Consider the following 15,452-nt stretch of genomic DNA (forward strand, 5'->3'; position numbering starts at 1 on the left):
TTCCTCTTGACCTTCCTGAGTAATTGTTCCAACTCTATGTTTCCCCCCCCCCCTGCTAGTAGTATTGTACACCATTCTGCAGTGTTAATTTCTTGGCCTTCTCCTGCAGCCCTTACTATAGAATGGCTTCAGGCCCAACCCATTTTTTCAGCTCCCTGAGTGCCCCCCCAAACCCTATCCCCTCGTTTTTACGAGTGAAACTTTTTCCTCTTGATGCTCAAAAAATGTTTCCTGGAGTGGTGGTTATACTTAAAACATTTTCAAATCCCTCAAAATACTTATAGTCTGAAAGTACAAATCAGAAGACTGGTTTTGGACCAAGAAGCAAAAGGTTCAGGCTGCTGTGGGATGTAAAATTGGCTGCCAGTGCTGTTGCAATTGTACGCCTCTGCATTTCAGCATCCAGGCACCAGTTCAGAATCTTCATGATCTCATTCAGATGAAGCAAGTCAGGTGAATGTCATCCAGTAGTGTCACTGGGGGGGAGGGGACATTTCAGAAGGGGGGTGACACCTTTCCAGGCCACCCAGACCCCACAAGGAGGCACCCCAGGTGCTGTGCCTGCTCTCTGGGGGTGCACAGGGTATTTCCAACCATGTGCCAGAAGTCCCATCCCCATAATTCCTGTCCCTCCATGAGTGACCACACCAGGTGACACCAACCCTAAGGATACCACTGATGTCATCTATATATTTGTGGTACCCAACTCTAAAACAACCCGTGAGGACATCATCTGGTGGCTTCTTATACATGTTAAATTGCATGAGAGATAGAATGGAACCCTTTGGTGCATCAAGCTTAAAAACCAAGGGCCTGATAGATATCCCCCAAGGCCACACTCTGTAGCTGGTTCTGCAGGTAGGAATGGAACCATGTAATACTACTAATTAGGGGTAGTGTGAAGAAAAGTGCAGTCAGTTGCCTTAGAGCCAGGAGAAGCGCTGAAATGTGAAATTGGTTGTGGCAGTCAGAGATCCTGTGTCATGCATCCATCAGCCAGATGATAGGCAAGTGAGTTGAAGAAAATGAATTAAAAGACCATGGTACAATTTACCCTTGGCTGTCATTTGGAACAATGTCTGGGAACACTGAACTGAGTCAGAGTGTGCAGTAAAAATGGACTTGGATTAAGTAGAAGCAAGGTGAGGAAGCTTGCCTGCTGACTCTCATACCCTAAGAAGAGAATCAAATATGAGAATATTAATTATTCATAGGTTTGTAGTAGAAATAACATATTTGGAACATTGAAACTTTGAACATGATTGCTAATGATACTAACCATTTTAATAGCAGAAGAAGAGTGAGAGCAGTATGCAATCAAGAGTTTTAACTGATGGTTTTGGTTTATTTGATGGCCCAGGCGGTTGCGTTCCTCATCAGGTCTGTGACCTAAAATATGGAGGATTCAAGACTCTAGTCAGGAACTTGTTTGGTCCTTGAGCCATGCAGTCACTCATCAGCATTTGAGCCAGAGCAAGCATAATATGTCTTTCAGTCAGTCCCTGCAAGTTTTGAATAGATGTATTGCAGTGTTCTTAACTAGCACTTGGCAACCATGAGGACATGCTCATTCTATTAAGGTTATTGCTACTCTGCAGAAATGTAAATTCCCTAATAACTTTAAAAGAACAGTGGCTGCTGTTCATTGGATTATCTCTTGTCAAGGAGATATAGCTGCCATTATGTGGGGTTTCTTTTATAAAAGCTTTAGCATGATTAGGTGGGAAAGAGTAATGCTGAGAGAAGCTTGAGTGATTAAACAGCAAAGAATCTTCTGGTGTCTCAAAGACTAAAACATTTATTGTGACACAGGTTTTAATGAAGTTTAGTCTACTTAATCAGATACATGATGTGCTATGTTAAGTTACAAGTGTATGCTTGTAACTTGCCATAACACTTCATACTTTTTATGAAAGTTTGTGTCATAATAAATTTACTAGCCTTTAAGATGCCACAAGGCTCTCTTCTAGTTAATCATTCAAGATTTTCTCAGCATCATCTAATTTTGGAAAGTGTACACACTTACACACACACACACACACAGAGAGAGAGAGAGAGCAAGTTGGATTTTAAATCCTGAGATCAGAGTCATAATCCTGTTACCATCATTTATATTCAACCTAACATTTGATGCATCTGATGAAGCAAGCTAAACTCCATAGAAGCTTGTACAGAGATAAATTTGATAGACTTTACCATACCACAAGACCTTAAAAGGCCTTTCTCCCCCATAACCTGCAACAGAATAACATTCCTATTTGTACTGGAAATGAAATGACTAAGAGGCGTTGCGACTGGGTTGTGCATTTTTCATGGCTAGTACCAATCCTATTCTTTGAAAACCCCTTTTCAGTACTGTACAAAGTATCTTGTTCAAAAAAAGCTTTCACATGTACAATGACTTTAAAGCAATAATAAAATCTACAAGCTGTGTTGGAAGGCTTTTGGTGGTTCCCTCTCTCCCAGACATTTCTGTGATAGGTAGAACACTCATTTCTTCTCCTATATTCATTTCTTTTTCTCTTTCAAGAATGAGTGCAGTTAAAATTTGCTTTTGCTGTCATTGTTGAACTATCCAATTTACCTCTTTTTTTCCCATGAAAAAATGGACTTTACTGGATAGACGCTGCTGTCAAAATATTAGTGAAATTAGAATTATTTAAAATATCAGTTCAGTATAAAGAGTGCCAATTATTTAAATGCAGAAAAATGGTCAGCAACCCTGTCTGGTACATGAACTGAGTATGTGAGCTGTTGCAGAACAGGAAAATACAATAACAGAAGTGATTCGTGGTCTCAGTTTGTGCAGCTTTGATATACCTGTAGACAATTTTGCAGAAACAGGCATAGCAAATAAAACCTGTGTGTGTTTGTGCAATGGGAGGGTAAAAAGAGTGTGTGTAGTTCACAATTGCAGAAAGAGGTCAAGGTCACATACTGAGGTGCTGTAACAAAAGTATTCTGTGAAGATAAGCAGAGAGGTGAACTGGAAAATAACATGAAAGATGTTGTTGTGCATGAGCAGGCAAGTACAAAGAATATAAAAGCTAGTATTGTGACTAAGGGCAACATTAACATGATTAGAAATTCAGTGTAGAGAACAGTTTGGTGATAAATGTGATTTGCTCTGATATTGTACAGCTGAGATATCTATCACTGGAAGGAAAGGATCTCTGGATACTTACATGACTATTAGCCTTCCCCATATTGATGGTTCCTGTTGTTTTTTAAATCAGGGTTGGGAGGGGGGGGGACAGGTTTTTTTTTTTTAAAAAAATCAGGTTTTTGATTTAATTTTTTTTGTTTAAACCTGTTTTTTTTGCATGAATGTTTTAATGGAAAAAATGAATCTTGCTTATTATATTAATACTGTGAATTTTTTTAACAACCACGTTTTAATGCTTTCTGACATTAACAATGCAAAATTAATAGGCTTTTATGTGATTTAAATCTTTCAATAAAACCTTCCAAATTACATTGACAAGCTGGTAGCCTTCATATAGGAGTATAAGACTACATGAATGTAGGACTAAATCAGAACATTAAGTAGCAAAATTCAGTTCAGCTATGGCTGATATCTTAAAGCAAGTGATCTGGGTTGAACTTACATTAATTGAAGGATTTGCAATGCATTTCTTGCACTATAAAATAAAGTGATTTAAAAGTAAAGTACCTGTCACTTGATCCTGGTCTAATAATGAACGACTGTCAATCAACTGGTAAAGTTAAAATGTTTAAATTCAAACAGTCACTGTAGTAAGTACAAAAAAAGTATTATTAATAATAAATTTTTGAAAAAGATTTTTTTAAAAGTCATTTGCATCTCCTACTGGATTTCCAAGGTCATTTATTAATTAAAATATTTATATTCCATCCAATATGGAAATAGCTCAGGGTGCAATACAGGCAGCAAAACATTTTAAAACAATAAAACAACGATCCCTAGGCTACAAAGTCTTTGGTTTTACCCACAGTGAGGAGGGAAGACCCTCCACCACATTTATGCATAATATATTTCTTCCATTGCTGAGGCACACGAATGACTCTGCCCAGCAAATCTAGGTGGTGCTGAAGCATGTGTGTGTGTTTGTGTGTGTACACAATGAGAGATAGAATGAGATATTTCTTTAAGCATTGAGCCAAGTCATTTAGGACTTTAAATAGCAGCAGCAGCATCTTGAATTCAGACCAGAATTATGTTCGGCAACAGCTTGATTTGCTTAGTCTGCTTTTGCCAGATTTGTGGAGATCTGGGTTGAACTAATACAGTATGGTGAGTTTCATTGCACTCCATTTGTATCTATGAAAAAGTAAATTAAATGGTAAATTACAGGTAAGTACAGGAAATATAAAATTGGAGCCATAAGAACTTTTAAATTTTATTTATTTATTTAGCTTAGCCACCTTGAGTTCCGTTATTGGGATCAAGGAGGGATATAAATAAATAAAATGAAACAACAACAACATCAACAACAGGTTTGCTCCAAATATTCAGAACTTTGCAAGGATACTCACCCAATATTTTTACCATTCAATTTATTTCATATTATCAGTTTGAAAATCGAATTGGCCCTCCATATGTATGGATTTTTTATCCATGGATTCAACTATCCACGGCTTGAAAATATTCTAAAAATATATACATCCCAGAAAGCAAATGTTGATTTTGTTATTGTACATAAAGGACGCTGTTTTACTCTGCCATTGTATTTAATGGGATGTGAGCATCCACGGATTTTGGTACACACAGGGAGAACTGGAACCAAACCCCAGCCAGATACCAAGGGGCCACTGTATTACTTTCAAGAGCTAAGGGAACAGGAAAACAAATTAAATTAGCTCCTTCATTTGTAGTTTTAATGATCATTGAACTGAAAATTAGGAAATAGATTATGGCTTAGACATATGGATAATGCAACAATAAAATGCTTTTCTGAAATAAGGAAATGAGAGTAAGTCAGTTGTGGCAAGTGGCAACATATCTTTTAACAGTACAGCTTTGAAATGTTGATAGGGATGAGATGTTTTCAGTACTATTCAACCTAGTTTAATCGAAATCTACCAGGTTCAGCAAGTACTGTTTAGGCATGAGAATAAAATGCTAAACAGTTCCTAAACAGAAGAGAATGTTTGAAAGACAACTGACAGTAACAACAGATGTATAGTGAACTATGGAAGGTAAGAGGAAGAGATGCCTGACAACTGTAGTAACAGGCAAGACAGATTCTTTGTAAACTTAGACAGGTTTACAAAGTGACTAGCTTTTATCCAACACAGAGAATGGTGTAGTTTGCCATGTTATGTACCACTCTACATCAGGGTTCAGATTTCTTAGCTAATACAGAAAGTTTACTTTGCTGGTGTTATTTGCCTTCAACTCTTTTCTGACTTCTGGCAACTCTAAGACAATCTTATTGTGGGGCTTTCTTGGAAAGATTTGTCCAGAGGTGTAAGTATAGTATCCATGTGATGTGTTACTAAATTCAGTACTTTATGCATTTAATTTCCATCTGATTTCACTGTCAATAGTACCATTTCTACTATATCTGGAATTCTGGCTAAGACATTGCGCATCTAATGAAGTGGACTGATCCAAATTGCCACCTTGCCACACCCTTCCTGTTCATTACAAAAAAAGCTGCTTTGCTATAAATGGGAGCTTTCTTTTTAGTGCACATAACAGGTGTCTCTTCCTCCACCCCAGATTTGGTTTGAGGCAACAGCAGCAGGAATTTTTAATTAATGGTACGATGTCACATCCATACTGGCCCTTGAAAACCCTTCAGAACCATGGGAAAAGAAGAGAAGATAGCAAACCAAGAACAAGATGAAAAATGTGAAAGAGACTAAAGAGTATTAGTACAATCACTGACACTGAGCTTTAAAAAAGCAGAAAATTTAGCTTTTATAGTCCAAATGATATATTGGAAACTGTGTTTGCATTGTGGCAAAAATTAAGTAGCTAAGATTACTAATTTTATGAATTAGAATATATTTTAATTCAAGCAATAACATTTTATTTATGTGTACTTTCATGGTTATTTTCAAAGGGCCAGCTTTGTTGGTCTGTTCCATCATTAAAAAATGGTGGTACCTTTAAGGCTAATTGATTTATTTTAGCATAACTTTCCTGGTTATTGTTGTGGATGTTAGGGTTCTCTTGCCTTCCATTCCTACCATGTTTATTGGTATTCATTGTCAGGCATTATCTGAATGCCATTAAAGTTGGAAAGCAAATTGCTGCACAGTCTAAGCTCACTGAGGGAATGTACATGTGCTAAATAAATGTGTATAATCCTAATACTAAATTGCTACAGCTATGCCTTTGAACTGTACTTTGATGTGAACAAAGGGCCATGCTCTTTACGTTTCACTTTTTAGAATGACTACCGCAAGCTGTCTATGCAATGCAAGGATTTTGTCGTTGGCGTCCTTGATCTGTGCCGAGACTCTGAAGAGGTAGAAGCCATTCTAAATGGAGATTTGGAAGCGGAACCAGTAGAAACTCAGAGACACAGAGCTTCACTGAGTCGTGTCAAACTAGCAATTAAGTATGAAGTCAAAAAGGCAAGTATCTGACTCTTTCAAAAGTATGATATTTGATGCATTGTGTCATAAACTGCCTGTGTTAATAACCTCAACTGCTACAGCAGGACTGTAGTGGAAGTACTTTATGGGGTTTATCTTCTCCAGGAATAATTCATTGTTGTCAAACGGATGCCAAAGTCTGACAACTGAGAAACTGGTCTTTTTAAATGAAAAGATAATAGGGACCACACTACATCATCAGTTAATACAACTGTGAAGGGAAGTGGCAGAACTCACATGCTGTGCATACAGAAGGACCCAGTTTCAATCCATGGTGTCTCCAGGTAGGACTGGAACAATTCCTGCCTGAAACCCTGGAGAACTAGTACCAATCAGTTATTCCACTGAGCTAGATGGACCAGTGGCTACAGATGCTCTAAGGCAACTTCAGATGGTGTGGGTTCCTTTCTCAGTTAATCACTTGAAAAACAAATTAAGGCAGCTTCTCTTCCTTGACACTGCCTTTGACATGAATAAGAAGACTGAACAAATCATTCTTCCGTAAATACTCCATGATGCTTTTGACAGTGCTACATCAGTCAGTCCTCCTGAGTGGAAACAATACAGCCAGAGTTATGCACTTGTATGACCCATTGAGTTCAGTCTGAGAAAGCAATGTATTTATGCAAGTTTTCTGTTTAATTCAGGGGTAGATGCTGTCTAACTCTCTAGGGATTCGAATCATAGAATTGGAAGAGACAACAGGGAACATTCAGTCCAGCTTCCTTGTGTGCAAGAAGACACAATCTGCAGTCATTCACACTTAGTTTTTTGTCCTGCAGAGATCCAGATCTCCATGGTGTTGCAATACAGGATCGATGTTTCCACTACATTTAATGTGACCAAATCTCTCTGAGGCATTTAAATCCTTAGTTTTTGTGGGTTTTTCAGGCTATGTGGCCATGTTCTAGAAGAGTTTATTCCTGATGTTTCAACTGAATCTGTGGCTGGCATCTTCAGAGAATGTTGGCATGGAAAAGCATTGGGTATACACACACACACACACACACACACTGTGACCCTGGGTAGGGAGGAGTGATTTCCATGTTAATCTATGTATTGTTCTGTTGTTGATGGCAGGGCCTCAGGGTGGGAGGATATGTAAAGAGTGTTAGTGTCTGTTTAATTGGTGATCATTGTCTGCTGGGAAAACCCCTGACCCTGGGTGGTTTCTCATTTGCGTTTGCTGACTCCTGATTTTGGTGTGTTTCAGGACTGGTAACCAAATTTTGTTCACTTTAAGGGTTTCTTCTTTCCTGTTGAAGTTATCTGGGTGTTTGTGGATTTCAATGGCTTCCCTATGCATTCTGACCTGATAGTTGTTGGCATGGTCCAGGATTTCAGTGCTTTCAAACAGCATTTTATGCCCAGGATGGTTTATAACGTGTTCTACTGCTGATTTTTCTTGCTGACTCAGTCTGCAGTGTCTCTAGTGTTCCTTGATTCATGTCTGTACACTGCGTTTGGTGGTCCCTATGTAAGCTTGTCCACAGCTACATGGTATGCGATCAACTCCTACAGCCGTGAGACGGTCCCTCTTGTCCTTAGCATAGCACAGCATTTGCTGAATTTTCTAGGTCGGTTTGTAAAATATTTGGAAGTTGTGCTTCCTCACCAGTTTCCTTATTCTGTCCTTGACTCCTTTGATATATGGTAAAAATACTTTCCCTTTGGGTGGCTCCACCACACTCTGACACACAGTATTCCACTGTTGAACAGCTCTTACTGTCAGAAATTTCTTCCTAATGATTAGATGGAATCTCTTTGCCTCTAGTTTAAATCCATTGCTCCATGTACAGTGCATCGGTGTGCTCAGTGACATGTTGGCAAAGTGCTGTTTCACTCAGTCCTTTTGAGTGGATCATGGATGCCCCCCATACATGCCCCTTTCCCTCCCTTCTCCCCATGCCCCCTGTTGGACTGTCTGGTTTGTGGATGTTGTAATTACATCCACTCACACCATGCTGTTTTTGTATGCCAATGTGATGGTGCATATTTTTTGTGTTAAATCAGAGTGTCCGATATTCTTTTTGCTCCGGTTTTTAGCCCTAGATGTTGCTTCATGGTGATTTCATCCCACTTTTGCCTTGTACATCATCTAAACTGTCTGGCTTCAAAGTGGTTTGAAGCCACTTTATTAGGCCAGTGCCGACAACTCCTGTGTCTACTCCAGATACATCCATACATCTGTTGAAGTAAATTCAGTCTACAAAAGTTTATGTTACGGCCTTATTTTTCTCAGTTAGTCTCAAAGGTGCTACAATATCTTTTTGCATATTGATTCAGGCTAACACAGCTATGTCTTTGAATTAATTTTTCCTTCTTTGTGTATTGTCAGTGAGGTTTAGAATAAACAGATGAGCATTTATGTTGGTAACAGTTATGTGCTATTACCGGGAGTCTGCTAGTTGTAGCCCTGTGACATCTGGGAACTCGCAGATTAAGAACTATTTTACTACTAGCTTGGAAAAATTACTTTTCAGAATTGCCTTCTCAGCATGACAATTCTGGCTGGAAATTCTGGGAATTCTCTGGCTATGATGTATTAAGATGTACTGAATACTTCTGGAGGGTTCTGTTGACAAAGTTCTTTAACAGAAGCCAATAACTAAAATTGGAGCAGTAGTCTAACAACAACAGTGCTCATGCTAGTATTTTCTGAATGTTATTGTTATGGAAGATCATCTTGGATCAGCATTTTTGATAAAACACTTCAGTGGTTTATGACTACAGAAGGACAAACAGTGGCATTTTCATTTATTTACATATGAATGGATCTAGATTCATGGCCATGTCATCAGACAGCAAGCTTTTTCACAGCTTCCTTTGCAGATTACATTGTGTTATAGTCAGCTACCAGTTCAAGTGGACCTACTGAACTGCACTGCTGTGCCTTAATTAACAGTGTTCAGTATGGAGTCAGGTTGTTCAGGCTCATCACTATTTAACGCATACTCCATTCTGTTTAAAGTTTGTCAGTATATTTAAAATTAGAGTTTGAAAAAATGACCATTGTAGCTGGGGGACTCTGGCAATTTTAGTCCAAAATAACTTCACCAAGCTCTTGTTTGTAAGCTTATATATGTATTTTATGACAATGTTGTGTTTTATATTAGGTGCCTTGATACAGTGTTTCTGATTCCTGCACTGCACATAATTTAGAACATCATCCCATGCTACTTCTGTTCCAATCTATAACGTCAAGGGGTAAATTTAATTTATGGGATGAGGCATGCTCTATGTAGCGGGTATGCTTGGCTTCCTAGTAGTGTTGTGGCATTTCCCAGGGACATGCCTTTGTGACCCTAATTGTGCAGAAGGGGATCAAATGAACAGTATAGGAGGCTGCTGTGCAGATGGCCCATACCATGCCATGGAATCAGTGTGAAGAACAGCCGTAGGTAATTTGGAAAGACAGAGATGCTTTTTCCCCCTTCTGCAATACAAAAACAAAACCTGCTTCTCTAGCCGTGTGAGCTTTTTGAACGCGACTCAACTAATTAGGTCCTGCTGGGTTTTTAAAACTGTTTTATCTTCAAGGGCCTGCTGTTTTTGTAACCTTTTAGGACTTTGGAATTTATTAGCACTGGGCACTACATATTGTTATGCTGCAATAATGCATGCTAGAGTCTCTCTTAAAACACATTGTATGACAAATAAAGTGTTCCAGTGTTATACTGTTAAGAATCAGCTGCCTCTATATCAGTGGGTTCTGTGAAAGTGTAGGTATCTTAAGTCTGGAAAGCTTTTAGCACTAACACTTTGCTTTAGGGCTGGGGAGCCTGTGACCTTGGAGATGTTGATGAATTCCTACTCCTTTCATCCTTTACCATTGTTCAGGCTGCTCAAGACTGATAGGAATTGGAATCCAGCAACATTGGAGGCCACTGGTTCTCCATCTTTCCTTAGCTTCATCATTTCAAAACACTATTGCTTGCAATACCAAATTTTAGTGTTTCATTGCTTCTTGCCCAGAGTTGTCAACAAAACTACAGAAACTCGCTCAATGAAATGTTTTCTCTTGTCTTTCTTTTCCAAGCAGATAACCCAGCCAGAAATTAGGTTTTCAGTTGTAAGTACTTGAGGATTTGATTTATTTGTATGTGTCAGAAAGAAAATACAGATAATACTCAAGTAATATGCTAATATCCTTCTTACAGTATTTATAACATGCCAGGATCTTTCATGTTTAGGATTTAAATAACTTAAAATTGTGTCATTTATTTCCCTTTGGCCATAAAAATAAATAAAATGAAATTACTTTATTGCCTGAGTTTTAAGATTGTGAGACTGAAGGAAAGAGGAATACTTTGGACAGGAAATGTGGTTGTTTATTATTAATCTATATAATGTTGAGGTCTGCTACACTTTGAAAGAGTCTATAGAAAACCCAATTTCATCATTGAATGGATCTTCTTTCTGTTCACATGCTGAATTAAATGCAAGTTGGTTTAAGCCTCAGGGCAGATGTGACTAGCATGCTGAATGATAAGAAACAGTAGTTAAAGCCATCTTTTGTGAGAGGTTGTTCAACAGATTTTCTGAAGGTGAAACTGAGAATAGATGGTGGGTATGGGAGATATTGGGCTTGTCAGTACTGGTGAAAACTGACATACTCACCTCTGAATTCTGGTGCTTCCTGGAAACCCTGGAGTGTTCTGAGGGTCTTTTGGCATGTACACAGCTGGATTGGGTTGGATTTCACCTACTCCATCCCCCTACCCTGGGCTAAGCAAGGCAGTGAAAGAGGATGGCCTGTTGAAGTTGCTGCCATCTCCTTGCAGGCAGGAGCTTTGTGTAAAGGCTGCCCAGCACGGCACCAGTGGTGTCACTAAGGTTGGTGTCACCTGGTGCGGTATCTCATGGTGTCACCCTCGATTGACCTCCTCCTATACCACGTCATGCAGAAGCCTTGATAAAAAATTTTGTACTAGTGTTACTCATAAATAGTAATTCCCATATATCCCTGAATGTACAGTAATGATAATAGCTGTGTCAAAAAGAACTAGCAAAATTAAGTTTATACTTTTAAATTACAATATCATATGCACAGCCTAAATTATTTAAATATGCATAGTTTCATGTAGCTAAGGTGAACATTGGTAAAATGTGATGTTTTTAAAGAAAATTTTAAAAGAATAAAAACTTTTGAAACTTTTGAAATTTTAATTTAAAAAAAACGTGGAGCCTCTCCTTTTTCTTCTCACTGAGTCTCAGCCCACTTACGCCATCTCTTACAGCATTTTAGACAGAAACAGGTGAATGCCACAGCCTGTTCCTGCCAAAATGCAGATATTTGAGAAGCAGTGGTGTCACACACCCCTTTAGGGTGTCACCTGGTACAGTCTGCACCCCTCGAGTGATGCCACTGCATGGAGCTGCTTTTTCTCAGAACAGAAACAGGCACCTGGACTCCTTGTTGATCACATTCTTGGGCAGCTGTTTCTGTCCTCAATAGAAGCAGTGGTATGCCAAGCAGGCTTTACAAGGAGCTCCTGCTCATGGAGAAGTAGTGGCACCAGCTCTGAAAACAAGGGACAGGCCAGCAGAGCTGATGCTGTGTCAACATAGCTTGCTCATATGCACAACGAGGTGTCATACTGGTTTCAGTTTGGTATGTGTGGTCACCATTGTGGTTGGTCCACAGCCAGTTTGGGGCATAATGGTCTAGACTGGTCTTGGATTAAGCTATCAGTTTAGAAGCACCCATTGAGGATAAAAAAGGCCCAGCCCACAGTAACTGAAGCTGGTGGTGCTACTTAGAGATACTGTAATGTTTTTAAAAGTACTGATTTGGTGCATCAGTGAGATGAAAGAAAATACAGCTACAATTATTAGTAGCAGCTCTAACATGTTTCAGATGTTCATTTAATTGATCTTGAAAGATAGCTTGAATATTCATTCATTGGCTGATCACCCTTGTCTTTTTTATAATCTCTCACACCAATTTGGCTGTGTTTCACAGCTGTTGAAATTATTTTGAGGGTAAAGTTAGACCCATCTAGAGAAGACTCATTGAGTCAATGGAACTTAACAAATGTATTGATTTATTATGTCTCCATTAGTTTAGTGGTCTGAACGATCCTTTTCACACTATACAATTACAGCCGCGTGACTGATGTTTACTCACATTAATAGCAGATTCAGCAGGACATAGATTTATCTTGGGCCCTTTCACATTACACAGTTGTAGTGCAATCATTCCACTTTAACTGTCATAGTTGCACCCTATGGAATCCTGGAATTTGCAGTTTAGGAAAAAATGTTTAGAATTCTATACCAAACAGCTCCAGTGCCTCACTGAACTACAAACCCCAGAATTCCATGGGATGTAGCCAGGGCAGTTAAAGAGCCTTGTTGCATGAAAAAAGAAAGCCAAAACAGAACCAGAGAGAAACAGCTTTCTCCTTGCCTCTCCAAATGCTGTCGTAGCACTTCCACTCTCCTTCCCAAGGTTGTAAAAGTGTGCCTTTTGGCAAACAAATATTTCCAACACGACAAAAGATATGCTTTTATGATTTTCTCCACTGGGAAGAGAATGGAAGTCCTTCAGTGGCATGCGGAGAGGCACTGAGAAAACTGCTTCTCTTTGGTTCCATTTTGGCTTTCTTTTCTCATGTGATAAGGCCCAAAATGGAATTATAGTGCTATAATTGTGTAGTGTGAAAGGGTCCTGAATCTAGGCTCTTGAAGAAAACTGAAAACACAAACTCCTAGTTTCTCTCACAGTGTCTTTTAAACCTTTATTCCCCCCCGCCTGCCATTTTAAGTTTATCTATGGCCTGTTACAGACAGCCAAAATAACCTTAGGGCTGGAGCGTGGCTTTGGTGCGACTTCTGGACTCTTAGGACGCATGCATCATTGAAATACCATACCTCCACTGTGACTCGAAGCAGCTTTATTTTGGCTAGCAGTTAAGTGTGGTGGAATGTTGTGCATTCTGTTGCATTTTGTTCTTGATAGGTTTTCAGGTTTTCCCAATTCACCCTTCCCCATGCAACTTTATTACCTTCTCTAGCAAATTTTCCTTCGAGATATGAAAAGTACTAAATAGGCAATAGAGCATCATACTCAAAACGAACAAAAAAGAGGGCCATGAATCTGAGGTGATTAGCCTTTACAGTGAGCTATGATTTGTGTTTTAAGAGCCTGTAAATGGAAATCAGCCTATACTGATCCTCAATCTTAAATGCACATTTAGCTGACAAGTAATTATTATGACTTTTTAATATTACCTTCTAGCTTTTTTCAAGCCCAAAGTGAATTAATAAGTGATTTGGTAAAGTAACACACACACTAGCATATTTAGATAAATTATTTTAGCATGGAATAATTAAAAGGTGAAGAACACATTCTTTTTTTTAAAAAAATCAGAATAACAAATTAAAACCTTTCTGGCTGAACACTGAAAATTTCCTATCTCTGTTGTCTACTGCAGGATGTATTCTTTTTTTTTTTCAAGGTGGTTTAACAAATGTCTGCAAAATTCCATTTTAGTTAGTGACAATAGAAAGTACATTATTCTACATGGATTTAAATACATGATGATGAGTCTAAGCTTAAATGAGTATTTATGTTTGTACTGGAATAATACTTTGAATAAGTAGCTTCAAATGGATAAGTCACTGTAAGACTTCCTTTTGTGTTGAAGGGTCATTCTTCTGTTAAATTTTCTAATAATAGTCTCACATGCCCTGTGTGTACATGAAAAAATGGAATTCTTACTAAAATAAATTTACTTTCACACCTAGTATTTATTGCATTTATTGTTTTCTTACATGTAAGTATAGTGTTTCCTTAGGACTTGTCTGCACTGGTGAAAACAAACACAAAGCAGTATGATTCAGAGATCAAAAAAGCCAATTAAATTCTAGGCTGTATCACTGCACATACCATTTTTATTTTCATGTTTATCTTGTGATCTGCTAAGACCCCAGACCCTTTTCACATGTTGTGTTTTCAGGTAAGTGTTAACCATCCAGTATTTGGGCATTTCATTTTTACTACTTAGGTGTGGTGCCTTACCTTTATCTCTATTGAAATTCATTGTGCTAGTTTTGGTCCAGGTCTCTAGCCTGTCAAGGTTATTTTGAATTCTAATCCTGTCCTCTGGATCCCTGTTTGGTGTTATCAGAAAATTTTATATTCATGCCTTCTATTCCATCATCTAAATAATTTATAAAGATGTTGAACAACACCAGGCCCAGGATAGAACCCTGAGGCACCTCCCAAACACCAGACCTTTCTGCAGGAGCAGTTTTCTCCAGGAGACCTCTGTGTGTATGGCAAAAAGTAGGTGAGGGAGGAAATGGAGTATCTTGGAAGGGGGATTCATTAGCCTGTGGGCAAGAGGGAATACTGGTCAGGAGTTTCCCACTCTGCAAGATTTTGTTGCAGGTGAGGAAACCATTTGCTTGTGAGGAAACCATTTGCTTCAGTTCTTTATTGTACACAGGGCTACCAACCTTGGAGTTTGGTGCCTTTATGTACAGTACTGGAGTTTAAATATAAAAGCAGAAATTGCATCTGTGAAAGATGTTTAAAATAAAATCCTCATTTGCACAAAAAAGAGCAACTGTTAATATTTTTAGTTTCTGAAGTTTCATATCTCCAATTTCCTTTGAGCCTGTGGAGGTGTTACTGTGATGTTAGCAACTCTGTAACATGTCAAATAAACAAACCTAATAATAGCATAACATTGTATGGTGGTAACAATCAGTACATTCAGAAGCCTTCAGAAGCTTAAAATAGCCCATTTCTGGAAACATGTAATTTAATATTAGTTTTGAGAGAAATTCATTAGTTTTGAGAACAGTGGCAACATGGAAATAGGTTGCTACAATATAATTGTAGAAGCTGATCG

The 15,452-nt window shown here is 38.5% G+C and overlaps 1 protein-coding gene across 2 annotated transcripts in view; it reads left to right on the forward strand.

Moving 5' to 3' along the window:
• TRPC3 (transient receptor potential cation channel subfamily C member 3) overlaps positions 1 to 15,452 on the forward strand; it is a 64,715-nt gene that overhangs the window by 21,163 nt on the left and 28,100 nt on the right. For both annotated transcript variants that reach the window (XM_089525860.1, XM_089525861.1), the window contains exon 3: positions 6,382 to 6,567. In XM_089525860.1, the coding sequence (XP_089381986.1) occupies positions 6,382 to 6,567 (186 nt within the window). The remainder of the gene's footprint in view (positions 1 to 6,381; positions 6,568 to 15,452) is intronic.

This window comes from Sceloporus occidentalis, unplaced genomic scaffold, assembly GCF_023333645.1.
Source record: "Sceloporus occidentalis isolate IW3139 unplaced genomic scaffold, rSceOcc1.0.p SCAF_5, whole genome shotgun sequence".
Classification (NCBI taxonomy): domain Eukaryota; kingdom Metazoa; phylum Chordata; class Lepidosauria; order Squamata; family Phrynosomatidae; genus Sceloporus; species Sceloporus occidentalis.